Raw genomic sequence first — 18,079 nt, 5'->3', positions numbered from 1 at the left:
TTGGGTTTTCTGCTTGGCGCACGTGGAAAATGGTATGATGGCAACTACGAGTTACTGAAGGACCTTGGGCTCTCTTCTTCCCGACAAGAGAGACCAGCACAGAGACTATCAAATCGTGCCTTATTCTCTGTAGATATTATACATATGTTTACTAGCAAAACCCATACAGTTGTTAGATCTTGAATTGTATGGAACTAGTCTGTAACTTGTAACATCTTAATTAATTGTTAATAAAGCGTGTAGAGGGGAAGGGACCCACAGGAGGCGCGAAGGCTGGAGGAGGATAACAAAGGCTTGTGTCGATGGCTGATTTTAAATAGGGAGTACAGTATGTAGGGATGTAATGGCACTCAGACATGAGGCGTTACACCTCAATTTTTTTCTCCTCGATTGGCAATTTCCTCTAAATGTGACACTTATTTACCAAGTTTGACCGAGGTGGACGGGCCGCCTTTACTTGACCCGGAGAAGGAGCATGTATGATTTATGTATGTTGGCTAAATAGCGGGATGCCGTGGGGACGCGCGGTCCCTCCCTCCCGCCCTCCCTCCCGCCGGCGGGGCGGGCGCTCCCCCGGGGCCGGGCCGCGCCTGCGCACCGGGGCCGGGCCGGGGCAGCCATGGCGGCGGTGCGGAGGGCGCTGGGCGCCGGGCTGCGGGGAGCGCGGCGCTGCCAAACGCTGGGGCTGCTGCGGCGGGGCTGCGCGGGGCTGGCGGTGGACGACACGGTCAACGGGCTGAGCGCGGAGCAGCGGCAGGTAGGGCCGCGCGGGACCCCCGCCCACCGGGCCCGGGCCGGGGGGGTGTGGCGGGGTGCTGGGCGCTGATTGGCCGCGGCCCTGCGGAGCCGGCCTATCCGGGCGCGCAGAGGGGGCGTGGCGCGGCAGCGGGTGGCGGGGGCGCGCTGCGGACACGTGTCCGCCCTGCCCCGGGCATGTGTGCGCCGGCAGCCCTCCCCCGGAGCTGCGGGGGGCTCGGAGCGGGGCAGCCCCGGCTGGCTCCGGCCCTTCCCCATCGCGGGGAGGCGCCTCGTCGGGTGGAACACGGCGCGACAAAGCATCGCCTGAAAAAAGGCCGCTGCCTTCACGTTGGGCCTGGGAGTCAGCAAGTGGTGGTCAGCAAAATGGTGGTCAGCAAGTGATGGTCAGCAAAATGGTGGTCAGCAAAATGGTGGTCAGCAAGTGGCGGTCAGCAAAATGGCAGTCAGCAAAATGGCAGTCAGCAAATGGCGGTCAGCAAGTGATGGTCAAAGAAACAGCTGGCTTGGGTCTCATCACATCCTCTCAAGTGTTGTAGCTCTCCCAGCTTGTTCCCCTGCCCAATGGGGGACCTACGGATGTTTTAGGATAACAGTTCTTAGCTTTGCTGTTTTCTCCTGTGTTCAACAGCAGCCTACCGCTAGCTGTCGCAGCACTTGCTCCCTGCTGCCCCAGGGCATGGGGTGAAAGGCAGTGTCTTCAAAGGGTGGGTCCAGACAGCCTTCTGCCAGCGAAACGCTTCCTTGGTGCTCCTCGGATCTGGAGCTGTAGCCTTACTTTCGGGATAATTATGACGCTGCAAGCATGTGGACGTACAAAACAAACTCACTCATTCTCACATCTTTCTCACTACAGAATCATTCTTTACCGGGTTTCTGTTCATGGTTTACAGCCTTATCAGCTCAAATTAACTTGGTGTTTCTTCATGCTTCAACGTTCAGCAGGTGTGAAAGGAGGAAAATATTCTTGTGGTTCATATCTATTTGGTGGAAAAGCTGAAAAAAATCAGAAATAAATCTTCAGTAATGCCAGTGAAGCTGTGAATTAGCAGTAACTTATTAACTGGTTTAGAGTATCAGGGATGGCTGTCTGAGTCTATCCTTCACTCTCTAACTGATTATGATTTTTTTTATTATGGTTTTAAGCTTTTTTTTTTCTTTTGAGCTTCATGCTCAACTTCCCTGCTGTCACCTTTGTAACAATGGAAAGGTATCTAATGTTTAAAAACTTTAAAAGAAAAAAAAACCAAACCAAAACACAACAGGTGCAACTTGTTTGGTGGTACTGGAGTCCAAGGTCTAGGCTGCCATGGAAATTGGCATATCTTTTTAATAGTTAAAAAGAAAAAAAAGAGGCTGCTCTGGCTGGGGGGTTGAGAGAAGGGCAGAGAAGCCTGGGCATATTCTGGTTTGTTGCTTCTACCCCTTCTGCAGATTCTGGTTATACAGCAGAGGATTTCAGTCTGTAAGACTGTTCCTTCACCAGCGTGAATTTGTAGCAATAAAGAACCAAAAGGAAAAATGGTGTTATTAAGCTCTACCGTAATATCGAGACAAAGTTTTTAGATCTTTATGTTAAAAACACCTAAAAAGATATTGTATGTATTTTCTTAGTATGCGCATAGACTTCTGCAGAGTACATGTATGTAAGTATTTAGATTTTAAGCTTTAGAAAAAGATTTGGAGATTTTTAACACTTGGAACAGCGAGCATACCTGACTCGATCAAATTTTCCCTCTGAAGAAAATAGAATGGCTAATGTAGTTCCAGTTTGATACACTAACACATTTTAATTAGTATGCATGCTTATTACAGGCATCTGCATATAATTAAATGAAACCGAAAGCAGCTACTGGATGGGGATAATACATCATAAGCTCTGTTCATCAGCTTTCAACGTTTCCTGACCAAAACCGTGCCCTGAAGCCCTGGTGTGGGCAGTAGTTCAGTAGCATCCTCTCATGGTGGGGTAAGACTGTTAAGGTTAAATGCAGAGAGGGACTTACGTACATCAGTATCTTCCCTTCTAAGACACTAAAGGGCTTTCATTTGGTCTTTCCGCCAGTAACCTGAAACATCAATTTCTTTATGCTCTTGTGCTTCTGGGTTTGGGATCCTGGAGTCTCGTGGCAGAGGAACGTTGGCAGTATCCTGGGGAAGGAGGCGACAATATATTGGTGAGACGTAACGTATGTGTTTCTCCTCATCTCTTTTCCCAGCTTAGACAGACCATGACAAAGTTCTGTCAAGAGCATTTGGCTCCGAAGGCCCAACAGATTGACCAGGAAAATGAATTCAAAGGCATGCGGGCAAGTATTTTGTGCGTGCATTTAAAAGGGATGGTGGTGAAAGCCTGTCTGTACTTTGATCTGTACGTTAGTCCGGGCAACGAATCCCAGTCCACACCACAGCAACATATGCGTTAACTTTTCAAACTTGAGAGCCATAGAGAAAACTTTTTTTTTTTTTAAATTTCCTGTTTTATCTTTTGTTAACAATTTTCAGCAACCTGGGGCAGAACCCAGCCAGCATGCAATTAAAAAAAAAAAAAAGAAAATGGATTGATAATGGTCTTGTTTGGACTCTCATCGTGGTATTTCTGCCTGGCTCTGTTCAGACTCCCGCTCTAATGTGTGCTTTGCATTCTCCTAGCTAGGACCCTTTCTTGGACATCTGAGTTTCCTCTCAAATCTGTTGTGAAAATATTGTGTGCAAATGCTGAAATGTGGAGCTGTTTGACTGTCGAGCGGAAACTTGCCTTCCTAATAAAAACAACAAATTCTGTGCAACGGGATGGTTTGAGTGATGAAAATGAGAGATCTAACTATTGGTTTTCATAAGCTCCACAAGACTTAAAAAGCTCAGAACATCTGCTAGGATTTCCCAGAGCTCTGATGTTGACATTTTTAGGGATATATGCGCAGCTTTGAAGTTAAGTATATAAATTTAGTCTGGCGCACCAGATGCTATTGAGCACCAGAGCTATTGAATAATACTTTTGGAAGTCTCTGGAGATTATTCACTGATAATTATCGTATCGCTGGACGCTGCGGCCGTGTGACAAGCGTTCACCTGTGTGTCCGTCATGTAGTGGAGGAGTCTGAAGCAGCGGCAAAGGGATGGCCCCTCCAGCAGACGTGCGCTCCTCATCGGTGACAGCCTTCGCCGCTGCGTTACATCACGGCTTCCCTCTCGCTCTGCGACGCCGTGTGCCAGACGCGGCTGATGTGCGCGCCTCGAGTCAGCCGGCGGCTCTGTGCCTCGAATCCGGTGGCTGTCACTTGAGCGCTGGTGTTGCCAGAGCAATAGATCTGGGTAACGGGCAGATGGAGGAGGCAGTGGTCAAGGAGGACAGCTTGTCCTCTAGCACGTGAACTTTGTGGCGTAGGTGTCCAGCTATGCAAAACTCAGTACTGCTCCCCGGTCCCCGTGCGTGTCTGGTGTCCTGGCAGCCTTGAAAACCTACAGGTTGTGGATTCTGCTCCTTTAGCGTTGCACGTCCAAAGCGTTCGCAAATTCTCTGTTGTGGTCACCTTTTATAACTTTTCTAGTACCGCCTGCGAGATGGGCAGCACCTCTGCCTGCCCCAGCTGTAACATTCCCTTTTTTAATCTCTCCCAGGGAGGCCTCCTTGGCTTTACTTATCAGTTTCTGTTTTACTAGAAGACTTAAATTGCCAGCTAATAGCAACTCTTCTAGGTATTTCCAGGGTTTCAGTCATGGATAACTTACGCTAGCCGCTATTTGTGGTGACCACAGGCTGACAGGTGACTGTCAGACCACTGACTACGCAGTGCTGCCAAAGCACAGTGACAAGGATGCGTGACGTGAAAGACAAACATAAATTTAAGTCACAGCATCCTAAATTAACATTAGCAAGAGATAGTATATGAAAGCCTAGAAGTGCAGTTTTTGAAATTAATGGGAAGCTTTAATTCATCAAAATTCTCCTTAAACTGGGCAATGGGTTAAATCTTAGGACCTGTCCTTCCAGAATTAAATTTAGGCTTGTGAATTTTCACTGAATTCAACAGAGCGCTCCCATGGGTAGCATAACCAATGCCCTTAAGTTTGTGTGGGTTGTTAGTCCAAAGGATGGAGCTGCTGCTGCAGGAGGAAGAGGTATCGAGGTATTTATCTCTGAGATATCGCAAGAATAAGGTAAATCGATGTGTCTGGTGAGCTACCTGGGAAAACTTATGCTGATGCCCCGACTGCGAGTCTGACCGATTGCTTGTTTTGTATTTGCAGGAGTTTTGGAAGAAACTTGGGGAACTGGGAGTGCTGGGGATCACAGCTCCTGGTAAGTCTGTTCCCACCTTTTACCTTCTGGTGGGTGGTTCTGCAAAGAGACGAGACGCTCCTCAAACTCACCCTTTCCAGTTCATCACAGCCTTATCTGTGATGTGACATCCATTTTGTCTAGAAGCTCCTATCTTCACGTTTTTTAAAACTCTCTTTGGCAACTTCTGTATTCTTCGCTGAATCAGAATCCTTTTTCCTTTTTAGACTTCTGGACGATTACAAAATGCCTTTTACAATTTAAAAGTACCGTTCAGAAACGGTTTCTCCGGATATAACGTGTGCAACTCGAACATGTTTGCGCTTCTCCGATATGAAGCGTTTGCTGCAAGTTTTGAAGAACGAGAGCTATAGATAAAAGTATCCTAGAACAAACATCCATCTCTAATAGGAGAAGTTAGAGGGTATAAAACAATGCTGTGAAAAGCTGTGATAGCTAAAGGAGAGCTGACCACATCCAACCAGTCAGAAAAAATCAGGGTAAATCTTATTCAGCCTCGTCCAGGTTAGTTGAAAAGTGTTTTGATTAATGTTATAGATTACTGAGGCTGCTCTGGTCATGCTGAATGCACTAACACAGTGTAATGAGGAGAAGCCCTTAGCGGAGAAAAGCAGCCAATGGGGCCTTTATTTCCCCATCGTAAAGTCTGTGTTTCTAGATGCGCGTGTGCAAAGGCTTCTGCAGAAGCAAGCTGAATAGCAATGCGTTGAAATAATGCCTCTGCGTTTCTTTCAGTGGCACTGAGTCTGCTTGAAAGAGTCTGTATTTCTGCTTTCTTTCTCTTTACTCTTCCCAATTTACTGCTGCTCCTGTTTTTTCTCACTCTTACCTTCTTTCTTCTTTGATGTTGTGCCTGAGGCTTACAGCAGTTTCCCACACTATAAATAAGCCATCCCCTCATGAGTCCTGTCCTTTTTGATTTCCTCAAAGATTTACCTCTAAAACCCTCCTATGCCCAGAATTTTTTGCCTTATTTTTGATTGTGCGGTTTCTTTATTGGCATTGGTTTTGCTGTAGGAGGTGGAGACTGGGATTTAGGATGTGGAGATAACGTGAAATCTTATGAGGGCGTATGCTCAGTTTAATGGCATATTTGGGCACCAGCGGATCAAGTCTTTTAAGGGAGCATTTTAAATAACAGTGCTTTTTGTTTTCTTTTTAGAACTAAGAAAGCTATGGCGGTTTGATGTAACTTTCCATTTATTTTATAGAGAGCTAAGTTAAGAAATGCAAATAGGTAGCTACCGTGGAACGGTAATACAGGCATGTCATGTATAAAGAGTAATTTTGAAAGGGCAGCATCATTCTAAATCACACTGTGGTTTGTATTTATGAGAAGTTGTCCGGCAGGATTATTTTCTTGTACCTCTTGCAGTACAAAGCGATGGCGGGCCAGTGCTGCTTACAGCAGGCTATAGCCTTTCTTGAGGCAATAGCACCAAACCCATCCACTCTACAGAGAATAGAAAACTCTCTTGGTTTGGCATATATGAGAAATTGTTAAACCCATCTTTTAGGGTATTGATAGTAAAACCCCAAACTCTGATTTGTAGTAGAGAGGTGATTTCGGAGGATAAAGAGCCCTGCAGATAAAGACCGGAGTCAGACATGGGAGGAAAGACTGCATCTAGTGCCAGTGGCTGCTGCGTTAATTTGACGAGTTCGGGGCAGCAGCCCTCTTTGAGCCCAGGTTACGCACTCGGCTCCTTGGTCACTCTGAGCGCACAAACGTATTTGCTCTTACCGGTGTTGCTGCTTGCTTACAGCATTCGTGTTGATGACGAGTAAGTGCTCCTGGATTACCTCCCGGACTCGTTTGCAGCGTTTATGTCCTCCTGACTTAGTTCGTCGCTTAACAGTACGTCACTTGTTTCTTGCCTGTAGAACAAAGCTTTTATTTTGGGATGTGACCGTATTTGTGTGTACCTAAGTGTGTGTGTAGGTGTATATATATGTATATATTTATGTAGGCTGTCGGCTGCTCAAGGCCATTATGCATTTTTCAGCCTTCTCTTTTTTCCGGCCTTCTCTCCCTCCCTGTTCTACTGTGTGCCTTTCATCTAACCACCAGTCTTGGACTCAGCTCAGTGTGCCTCGCTGGATTCCCAGTTACGATGGTCGTGCTGCTCTGTCTCGCCTCATCCTCTCTTGAAATCCACATTCTTGCCACTGTTGAATTACAGCAGTTACATTTGCGGGTCTTCCTCATTCCAAATCGGCCACCCATCAAAGTGCTGGTCTCCTGCACATTTGTGGGCATGGAACAGTCCCTAGTGCCCCACTTTCTGAGCAGTTTCCTCACTTGTTTAGGGGTCCTTGTTACGACAAACCTGCGTGGACTTTACCAACTTTGCCTGTGTTCCTTTGTCCCCTCACCTAGTGCAGGTTGCCACTTTGATTTAATCTTCATGATAACATTAAGGTTGCTCTTAAGGATGGTTGACAAGAAGGACTCGCTGTTGTGCAAGCGTCAGTAGTATGGTTTAGATGTATCTTTATGCATGTTATATGTATAAAACTATGCCGTAAAAGTAAATTATTGATTAGGCTGAAGAAGTAACGTCACTGGGCCTTTAAGATAAGAAAACTGGAATTCAGAGAGGATGGGGAAAGCCAGAGGTGCCCAGCTCAGGGACAGTGTCAGTCAAAACTAGAAGCTCTCTTGCAAGTGTCTTAGATCTCATTCAAGACTGAGCCCGACCCTGGGATCTTGTGCATGTGTGATATACTCCATGGTGGCTAATGTGAGGTTTCTCTTCTTTTCTCTTTTCAGCGGAATATGGTGGATCTGCCTTGGGGTATCTGGACCATGTGCTGGTGATGGAGGAAATTTCTCGTGTATCAGCAGCTGTTGGGCTTAGTTATGGTGCCCACTCAAACCTTTGTATCAACCAGCTAGTGCGTAACGGCAGCGAGGCCCAGAAAAACAAGTACCTGCCCAAGGTGTGTCGCTGGAAGAGGCGGGGGGAACTGGAAAGCGTTTGGGTTTTGGCTGCATGCAAGGATGGGTGTCCTTCACGGTGTGTAGCATTTTAAGCACTAGCCGATTTCAGTCACCCAGCCTTTAGGAGATACCGTACTTGCCAAACTTGCCCTTCTCTAGCTCGTTAATTTTTTGTCTTGTTAACCCCTATTGACATCGGCCTGTGCCGAGGTCCGTGTCTGTAGGCAGCATAGTCCAGCTCTCCGGAGCTGTGTTACTAAACGAGGCTTTGAGGTGACGCTGGATGATATTCTTCCAACTTCCCAAATTGTTTTGAGAGTTCTGAATGAAGCTCGCTGCTTTCCTATTCTATATTCTCCATTTCTCACTGCCCAAATGCTTGGTTTGCCTGTGCTAATTAACTACCTGTGAAACTTCTTCATCGTTTGGGGCATTGACGCTTGTGACTCAAAAGGACGTTAAACAGATTTCAGTATTTAAATGCATGGAAAAACTGAACTAGTACATTGAATCCCAGCTACTGAAATTATCAGCAAAGTTATCAGCACAAGAAACTTGATTTAAACCACATGCAAAGTACAGTGTCGCTTCCTCAAAGCATTGTGCAGCCTGCTGATATGTAACCCTGAGTTGTCCTCATTGCTGCTCAGGTGTATTTTAATGCCCTCATTCGCTGCCTTTCAGCACGAGATGTGCAATTGCTTTAGTTCTTACTTCTCTTGGTTCGTGACGGAGTACTTAATGGTACTTAACTAGTTTTGAGCGTTATCACGAAGACTTCTGTGGAAATGCACAGATGGATTGAATTGGTTGAACATGTATCTTAAGTATTGAGTCTGTTTTTAAAAAAATAAGAGATCAAAAGGAGGAGAAGACAGATACAAGTACACAGGAATTTTAAAAAAAAAAGGCAAGGAGAACAGGGCAGGATGAAAGGAAGAGTGAAGAGGAAGCAACAGCTATGCCAGAGCCTGGTATGAGCAGGCGCAGAAGGAGGGTGTCCATCTGCTATTGTAGCGTGAGTGTGGGGGACCGGGCTATGAAGCATTGCTGAGAACTTTGCAATCTCTCTTCATCCCCCTCGTTGGCCTTTTGTGTTTAACAACTCTTGTTTATGTAAAAGGGCAGTCATGAAGTGCAGAACAAGGAGCTTGTGGAAGGCATATGGCTGCCTGCATGGTTCTTTTGGCACCTTCCTTGAGCTGGTGTGTTATAAGCAGGGCTGTACTCATCTAACTCAGACATGACTTGAGTCATCCTTCTCATCCCACTGTGATTTGGTTCTGTTCCCTCAGCAGAGCAGCACAAGGGAGCTCCCTGCGAGGACTCTACCAGGAACAGCAGCTCTCGTTTGCAGTTCTTGCACAGAATAGCTACTGTGGAGATTCGGTGCAGAAAAAAAAAAATGGAAGGCAGGCTACAGAGGGAACAGAAACAATATTCTTAGTCTTCCTCCCTTTCTTATATTTGTCTTGTCTTCCAGCTAATCAGCGGGGAGCACGTTGGAGCCTTAGCAATGAGCGAACCCAATTCTGGATCTGATGTTGTGTCCATGAAGCTGAAAGCGGATAAGAAAGGTAAAGCCTGTCATGTGCTACCCAGATAGATAGCCGGTGTAAATAATGTCTCCTGTAAATTTAGACTAACCTCCCCAACACCACTGAGATACGGCGCTTAGTCTTGGGTATACCAAGCCATGTGTGTGATAAAGCCAGATAGTGAAGATGCAGGGTGGGTGGTTGAAGGTCTAAAAGTGGACTTCTGATTATGGTGGTAGAGGTTGGTGGCATTACGGAACCAGTGCTAGGTGCCTTAGTTTGTCAGGCATTTGTTAAACTGTCTTTGGACTCCAGAAATGAAGGAAATGAGTCTTCTTGAACTTGGGAAGGATTTATGCATGCTGTTTTGGGGGGTCTTAAAGAACGTTCTTGGAATCCTGTTTTGAAATAAATGGAGTGAGGATATAGGTGTTGCTCTGTCTGTTGTGAGCTAACAGATTGCAGCTCTTTGCTTCTAGGAGACTATTTTGTTTTGAATGGGAACAAGTTTTGGATCACCAATGGGCCAGATGCAGATGTGTTCGTCGTTTACGCTAAAACTGACATTAATGCTGTTCCAGCCTCCCGAGGTATAACTGCGTTCATTGTGGAGAAGGTAGGTTTAATAATTCTCACAAGCTTATTGTAGGGTGGTTTTTAAAGCTAACTCCTTCACCGTGACTGGCTCACTTAGAAGCCAGCTAGTTTTCTTCCTGTAACTGTCGGCCCCTTTCTCAAAGACAAACTACGTGGTGCCTGAATTTTATAAACCCATGAGACTAGACCTCTGCCCCAGTGACATGGCATACCGCATTGTCAGCTGGGCACTCCTGAATTTTGTTATCCAAGCATATAGCCAGTCTTGGGCTAGAGAGAATGGGCAAGATTCTAATATAAAAGGGCTTACTTGTTGCCAAAAACTGCCAGAGATATTGGAGGCCTTGTAAATATGTCCTACTATCCCACTATCTAACTTTGGCAGGGGGGGAGTTAAGCCAAGACATTAAAATAGCTCTATTCATTTCTTCCCCCCATTTTCTTACACTGCTGCTTTGGAATCCTGGAACAACCCAAACATGGATGCAAAGCAGAGCAGCCCAAAGGGAGCAGAGGCAGGCTGTTCAACGCGGAGCCCTTGGAAAACAGGAATCTATTGGGTTTTTTCTTCCCTTTTAATTATTTGAGGCTATGCTATGCACATCTCTGTCACCACAAGGAAGACAGGGAGCCGTAATAAAATAAACGGTACTGGAAATATAAAATCTCAGAGATCAGTAAACCTTCTGATGGACTTAACCTGACTTAGCGATTAGAATAGTCCACTTACTGGCAACGCTTGCAACCCTTACTGTAGGGGAGTCAGCGTTGGCAGCTGTCCAAATAATTTATTTCTTTAATATTTATGTGCGTTAGAAAATGGATGCGCTCAGTTCATACGTGCCCCTACATGTGCGTGTTTCTCTGCTCATTTGCTTCGTCCGCACTTGCACTTACACCTGCAAGTTCCCAGAGCGGGCAGTTCACTTTGACTCCCTTCTGGTACCCTGCGCGTGTTCATGGGGTAGAAATCCTCATGGGGATTCCTCATGCTGTGAGGAATGGAATCCTCATGCTGTGGGGGTGGTGAGGCGCTGGACCAGGTTGCCCAGAGAAGCTGTGGATGCCCCATCCCTGGAAGCGTTCGAGGCCAGGTTGGATGGGGCTTGGAGCAACCTGGTCTGGTGGAAGGTGCCCCTGCCCGTGGCAGCGGGGTCGGAACTAGGTGGTGTTTAAGGTCCCTTCCAAACCAAACCATTCTATGATTCATGTGCTCAGGGAAATTTCACAGATCTCGTGATTTTATTTAGTCTGTCAGAATTGAGATTTGAAACTTACTTTTACTGTCTTGACTTTGCAGGGAATGCCAGGTTTCAGCACAGCCCAGAAGCTGGATAAGCTGGGAATGAGAGGGTCTAACACCTGTGAACTGATCTTTGAAGACTGCAAGATCCCCGGTGAGTTGGGTTCAAATCATGGCAGTATGCACGTGGTGGTTTCCTGTCTTCTTGATCAGATAAATTGGATCGCTAATTGCATGCATGTTCAGACTGCGACCTAGAGGGCTTTGTAGATGCTTATCTGCTCTTTGGCAGCCTTGCAAGAGAGCTGGTGGAAGGAGAAGTGCAATCTGCTGGGTTGCAGTGAATGAGCACATCCCTTGGTAGGTCACTCCTGTTTCACCCTCATGAACTCTTAACCACTGCTTCTGCAAAGCCTAGGTGAGGCTTCCAAAGAAACTTGTTTGTTTCCATTAGAGCTCCCCATCTTGTATATAGGAGAGCTTATTTGCCTTGAAGTTGGTAGTTGTTTTTTTTTTTTCTCTCCAAAATCACTGGAGGCTATCCAACAGACTTTTGGGTTGCCTGTAACATTTCTGAGTTATTTGGGGTCAGGGCCTGAAAATGGACGTCCTTTCCCCTATTGGTTAGTACAGCAAGGGCCACTGTAATGGCCGGGTTTGTTACTCCAGTGGCTATTTTTGTGGATAGAAAAATTACAGCCGCTATATAGCAAGTGAGGGAGATGCCTTATCTGAACTCATGAAAATCCTAATTGCATATCTGCAGAGCAAGTAACTCTCCTGCTCCCCATACACCACCAAAAGCTGCTTTGCAGTAAGTGGAAGTGTTTCAGCTGAAATCTGACATTTCTAACTTTATTGGATCCTTCCACTCTGAAATCAGAAAGGCCAGTGCCCCGGTCTTCAGATCATCTCCTGGGTAATCATCCGTACAGAACAGCATGTTCTCATGGTAACAGGATTTCCATTTTCTGATAACTCAGAGAAGCACATCACTGCAGTGTTGAAAGTTAACACATTTTGCACTCTGGCCATTAATGCCGCTTCTGATCTTCTGCCTTGGAAGCTGAACCAGTTTGATGCCATTTCATATGTCTGCAGGATCTTTCTCTCAGATCAAGATGTCCTCTAGCATTCCATCCACTTCAAAATACCTGGGTTTCGCTGTCAGCCATGCTCCACTGAGGGGCTGGTGTTTTTCCCATAGTAAGTGTTGTCCATGGATTCATTCGGTCGCGTTGCATTGGTAAAAGTTGGTTCAGAGCCACAACTTTTTTCTTCTTTTTTATTTTGGCTGTGATACACAGCCGGCAGGTCTGCCCACCTTGTGCAGTCAGCACACGTCCTTCAGCTCACCGCATACCTGTCCATCCCTTTCCCCTGGACGTGCAGGGAAGTGTTCAGGCTGTTCAGTCCTTTTTTTATCTGTGAGATGTCATTACTCATGAACAGCTTTGTCACTTTGTTATTACTGATGCTGGCATTTGTGTTCTGTTCTTCAAAGTAATGTTTGCTATTAATATTTTTCTTTCTTGTCTGTGGGGCTTTTGAGCTTTTTCTCTGAAAGCCAAGCTTCATTCTTCTTCTTCTTCCTCTTTCTAGCTCCAATATCATGATGATGGCTCTGCAGAGGCTGCACTTCTCCATACGCTACATCAACATGCTTTTCAATACGCAGGAGACAATGCAGTCCATGAGCTTCTGCCCCTGAAAAACAGATTATTTATTTCAGGAGACTGTCTGCATGTGTCCAAGTCCTGTCTCATTTTCACTTTGCATATCACACCTCTCAGATCTCTTGTGATCAAAGCCTGAAGTATATGTCAGTTCTCCTATATGGCGTGATCAGTGGATAATCTCTGTCGATCTACAAAGCGCAGTTGTTAGGCTTTAAGTTCTCTCCTGATTGTAAGAGTACAGCCTTGCCGAGATGAGCCTTTTGTTCCCGCTTCTGTTTTTACACTTGTTAACATCAGCACGTGCTTTAGATTGTCCCAAAGTGAAATGGTTTCTTGAGGTTTTTTTTTCTCAGCCCATTATCTAATGTGGCTATTTTCCTGTTCCATTTTCACAGAAATATTATTTGTCTTTTTAAAAGGTTTATTTGTAACAACTGCAACGTTCTGTTCAGCCCCCCTCACAGAAGGGGGGATAATGACTGTTCGTATTTTCTGATCTCAGAAGAATACAGATCCCTCTGACATGTGGCAAGTGGTGAGCTTTGACTGCTTGCCTGTGTAAGCTTGGGTTCCTGTACTGGGAGTGCTCGGGGAGGGGGCCCAAGCGTATCAGACCAGGATTTGCATTCATTTCAGGTACACGCTCAGTAGATGTCGGATGGTAATGCTGTCAGTTTGGGTTAGATACAAACTAATGGGATGGTGAAAGGGGGCTCCCAATTTGTCCTCCCAAGCTATTAAGTCTCCTATTCTTGTTGGTACAAATGCTGAGCTGGAAGATCTCTGGAGAGCACCTTACTCTTTAGAAAACAGGCAAGAGAATAGCAGTGATTGGAGATGCACTTTATAACCCTTTAGTGCCTTTTTCTTTTTGTCTTTGGTTGGATTGAAAAGACATTTCAGTGGCAGGGAGTACATGTATCAAAACTAGCGCCTGTCTAGCTCATCCTGAATGTTTGTGTCTCAAGCCAAAACGAAAGGTGAATGGGACTGAAAGTTTGAATCCTCTTCCCAGCCAACACAGGCCCCCAGACAACAGCTTATCTTAGTTTTGCCCATAAGTAAATAACTTTCTTTTGCCGATTGCAGGTGAAAATGTCTTGGGGACGCTGAGCAAAGGAGTCTACGTTCTGATGAGTGGATTGGACCTGGAGAGACTCGTGCTGTCTGGTGGGCCCCTGGGGTAAGGGCTTGTCAACTTGGATAGATTATAATCTATCCGGAAGGATCCTTCGCGATCGCCTAGCCCGGTGGGTCTCCAACTGGGCTTGCAGCTCTCAGCAGGATGCATCTTGGATGGAGAACTGAGATACTGGGGCAGCTTCTGAGAGAAGAGGAAGGGCTGGGTCAGAGTTGTGGGAAGGAAGCAAGCTGCAGGGGAGGCAGGAGCGGGGAGATGCCGGAGCTGCTGGGAACTCTGTGTCGCAGCTGCTCCTGCTCTAATGGACCGCTGCTGGAGGGTGCTCAGCTCAGCGCTCCCAGGCAGCCACGGCTTGCTCTGCCTGTGCACCTTTTCCTTTTGCTCTCCTCACCTCTCCACTCCTCGTGCAGTTTTTTTTCCTTTTGAAAGCATCTGTGTGGAACACTCTCTGAGGGGCAAGGGATAGAATAAGCAATGCCAGAAAATTTGCAAATCTTCGCCTTCCAGGGTGGCAAAGGCCGTAGGCCCTCCAGAGCATGCTTTTGAAAGTATTAGTCTTGACATAAACGTTTCCAGAGATGGTAAATCCGCCTTGGTCCCCGATGGCTTGTGTATCCCTACAGTGTGTATTACTCTGGGAATAACCAGCTCATTTCTGTTACTGATTCCTTAAAATCTGAAACACTATTCACAGTGTCACATAGAGGGACCACTGGGCTGGGTAAAGGGTTTGTTCTTCATTTATTCCGTCATAAAGCTCCCCGGTCATTATTTTTACCCTGCGGTCCTTTTGGCCTCCCAAGTGGTCTGTCTGTACTAATCCTCATGTGGAAAAACCATCTTCCACAAAGCAGAAGGAGGATTTTTCACCTTCTTGTTCTTGCCTGCGCGTTTTTTTTATGGTATTGGCTAGTACTCCTTGAGTTGGTGGCCTCTAGAGATGCAAGGCAGCACAACCTGTCCCGGCTACAGTTGTAAGAAAGCTCTTCAACTCTTCATCTCGGTCCCCTGAGTTAAGAAGGTAAGACCTTACCACAAGATGTCCCAAATGAGCAATGCATAGAGCATTGAGGAGAAAAATGGGACTTTTGGATTTTATTCTTAGCACTGTTTGAGTGGAGCTATAGGAAGACAGCAGCATATCATTTTAGGTATGAGAACCTTTTTGCCTTAGATTGCGCTTCCAAGGTTTAATTATTACTATTTAATAGTTCTGTTGCTTTCCTTTTCCTGCATATCTGTGCTTTTCTTAGGATCATGCAAGCTGTTCTTGACCACGCAATTCCATACCTTCATGTAAGAGAAGCATTTGGACAGAAAATTGGCCACTTCCAGGTGAGGCAGAAAAGGAGTTAGAAATTTTTGTCGTCTTGCTTTTCTCTTCAAAAATGAGAAAACAAAGAGCTCTGTCATGGGAGGGCTTTGCATGGAGAAGGTTGCCTGGGGTTTGTGCTGGGGCTGCGTGATGTAGTGATGTGGTGAGGAGGTGAAAGGATCTCTGAGCCCGTCTACCTGAGGCCACTGTTGATGGGTGAGGGACGGTGGCTGACATGTTACTGCTGGCCTTGACATCTGGGTGTCCATGAATTGACAGAACCTCCGGCTCCCTCATACAAGTCGTGCTGAATCCATGTCTTCTCATTTGTCTAGTTTCTCTGAGATGGTTTGGGGAATGGGTCATCCCCAGTGCTCACACAGAAAATAATCTTCCCCTCGCTCATGTTAATGTCTCTCTTGTCTCCTGCGACGTGCAGCTCATGCAGGGCAAAATGGCTGATATGTACACACGGCTGATGGCGTGTCGGCAGTATGTCTACAACGTGGCGAAGGCCTGTGACCAGGGCCATTTCAATGCCAAGGTGAGCTCGTTTCCACCGCGACTGTGGCTGCTGGGGGAGCTCCTTTCCGTTTGGTCGTGGATCATGAGCAGGGTGGAGGTTCTGTACTGGGGGTTAAAAGGACTCGCTCACAGCCCTAAGTGCTATTTTTTTTCCCCCCCCAAAGAAAAAGAAAGCCTTGTTCTACAAGGCAACAGATTTAGCAGCATCAGTAGGTGTTTATGGGAAGCCCAAACGCAATATCCTGACTATTAAGGGGCTGTAGCAGTCATTCCAAGGTGTCATCATCTCCACAACCAGCACTGTCGCCACACCTCTATCCAAGGAGACTGAGTGTTTAACAGTTGGAGCACACAGCCCTGCATCCCAAATCAAATCACATCAGTCTCCTGTGGGTATGATGTGCATTCGGGAGAGACCAGCTCCCCTGCTGCACTCCTTTTTTTTTTTTTTTTTTTCCCCCCTTCTCCTTTTTCTCTCTTCGTGTGGCCTTTGCAGACCTGACACAAGTGTTCTGTAGTGACAGAAGGACTGCTGCAGCTTCTTGCTCGCTGGGGAATGAATCCCGTGCCTTTGCGATCACGTATTTCAGGCTTGTTAGCAGATGTCCGTAGAGTAATGGAAAGGTCAGCGCAACACGGAGATTGGAGAAGGGCAGGTGACACCTTTGCTGACTCTGTCATCATTGGGGCTCTCCCTTAGGACTGCGCCGGAGTGATCCTGTATTCAGCAGAGTGTGCCACCCAGGTGGCTCTGGACGGCATTCAGTGCCTGGGTAAGTCACTGGCAGCGTTTGTTTCCTTGAGCGATTGCTGGAGAGCGCCAAGCGCGGTGCAAGAGCCGCGCTCTCTCCCATCCCACCCTCAGCCCCTGAAATCGGAGAGGAGAAATGACTCGTGACTTCTTCTTGGTCGCAGGTGGGAATGGTTACATCAATGACTATCCGATGGGGCGCTTCCTGCGTGATGCCAAGCTCTATGAGATAGGGGCAGGCACCAGCGAGGTGCGCAGACTTGTCATTGGCAGGGCCTTTAATGCCGCTTTTAAGTAACGTCCACCAGTGGAGAGGCAGCACCCTGACCGCCACGAGGCCTTTGCAGAGAGGCTGGAGCGCACAATGCTTTTTATTCCTGCTTGTGATTCTGGGATTGTCACTTGTGGACTCTTCTCTGCCTGCTCTGTGGACAGACGCTGCTGGACTGGGCTTCGACAGAGTGAATCAGACCATAGCGTGGAAGGAAAAGTGGGGTTTTTTTCTCCCTCTTGTGATCATCCTGATTCATCCTGTTCATAAGCCGCCTTGATTCGCAGCAGCACAGAGCTGAAGTTCATCCAGGGGACATTTTGCCATTGAAGCAGGCTGGTGAGCTGTGCGCCTGGAACAAGAGGCAGCCGTTGCTGAGCACAGAAAGTCAACCCCCCCCAAAAAAAATAAAATGGACAATGAGGGAACAATTTTGTTCTTTTTAAAAAAAAAACAAAACAAACCAACCCAAGTGCCATTAAATAGCTAGCATTTAGCATAGAACCGCTGGAAGGTGAAATCTCCCATTGTGACCTTCCGATGGGATTAACAGCTTCCATTTTGGGCACCCGATGCCAGCCACATCGTGGGGGTGGCCGTCACGAACACTCGAGTATCGTCGATGCACAAGCAGTGTTTTAGGTGATGATTCCTAAAACCTCGTTAAAATAGCACATCTGTTTCCTTGCATACTTCCCTTCCTACTCCTGCAGCTCCTCAGGATATTTCAGTGCAGCCCCAAGTCTTTGCTGCTCTGATTGACTGCCTCCCGCTGTGTTATTCATTCAGAGGTGTCACCATCCATCATCCTGGGAACAGTTAAAATGTCAGACCTGTATTGTGACATCCATGAATGAAGCAGGCGGGAGGAGGTTGACTTTTTGGGCTGGGGTTATTTGGGTTTTTTTCTGAAGGTTGTTCTTTTGGCAAAAGCATGTACTCACCCCACCTTCGGTTGGCTACAGAAGTCAGAGCGAGCGCAGCGGTATTTGTGGGTGTTTTCAGTGCGTATTATA

The 18,079-nt window shown here is 46.7% G+C and overlaps 1 protein-coding gene across 1 annotated transcript; it reads left to right on the top strand.

Annotated features, from left to right (window-relative positions):
• Positions 1–343: 343 nt before the first annotated feature.
• On the top strand, positions 344–17,090 carry IVD (isovaleryl-CoA dehydrogenase). Its single transcript, XM_075712205.1, has 13 exons — positions 344–427; positions 506–757; positions 2,976–3,065; positions 5,008–5,059; positions 7,833–8,002; positions 9,487–9,580; positions 10,021–10,157; positions 11,439–11,535; positions 14,150–14,243; positions 15,455–15,536; positions 15,956–16,060; positions 16,742–16,814; positions 16,957–17,090. Exons 1-13 carry the CDS (start codon positions 344–346, stop codon positions 17,088–17,090), a joined length of 1,464 nt encoding a protein of 487 aa, XP_075568320.1.
• The last annotated feature ends 989 nt before the right edge of the window (positions 17,091–18,079 follow it).

The sequence above is a fragment of the Pelecanus crispus genome, chromosome 6, assembly GCF_030463565.1.
Source record: "Pelecanus crispus isolate bPelCri1 chromosome 6, bPelCri1.pri, whole genome shotgun sequence".
Taxonomy (NCBI): Eukaryota; Metazoa; Chordata; class Aves; order Pelecaniformes; family Pelecanidae; genus Pelecanus; species Pelecanus crispus.
The sequence above is the reverse complement of the archived record's forward strand: the minus strand, read 5'-3'. Positions and strand labels throughout refer to the sequence as shown.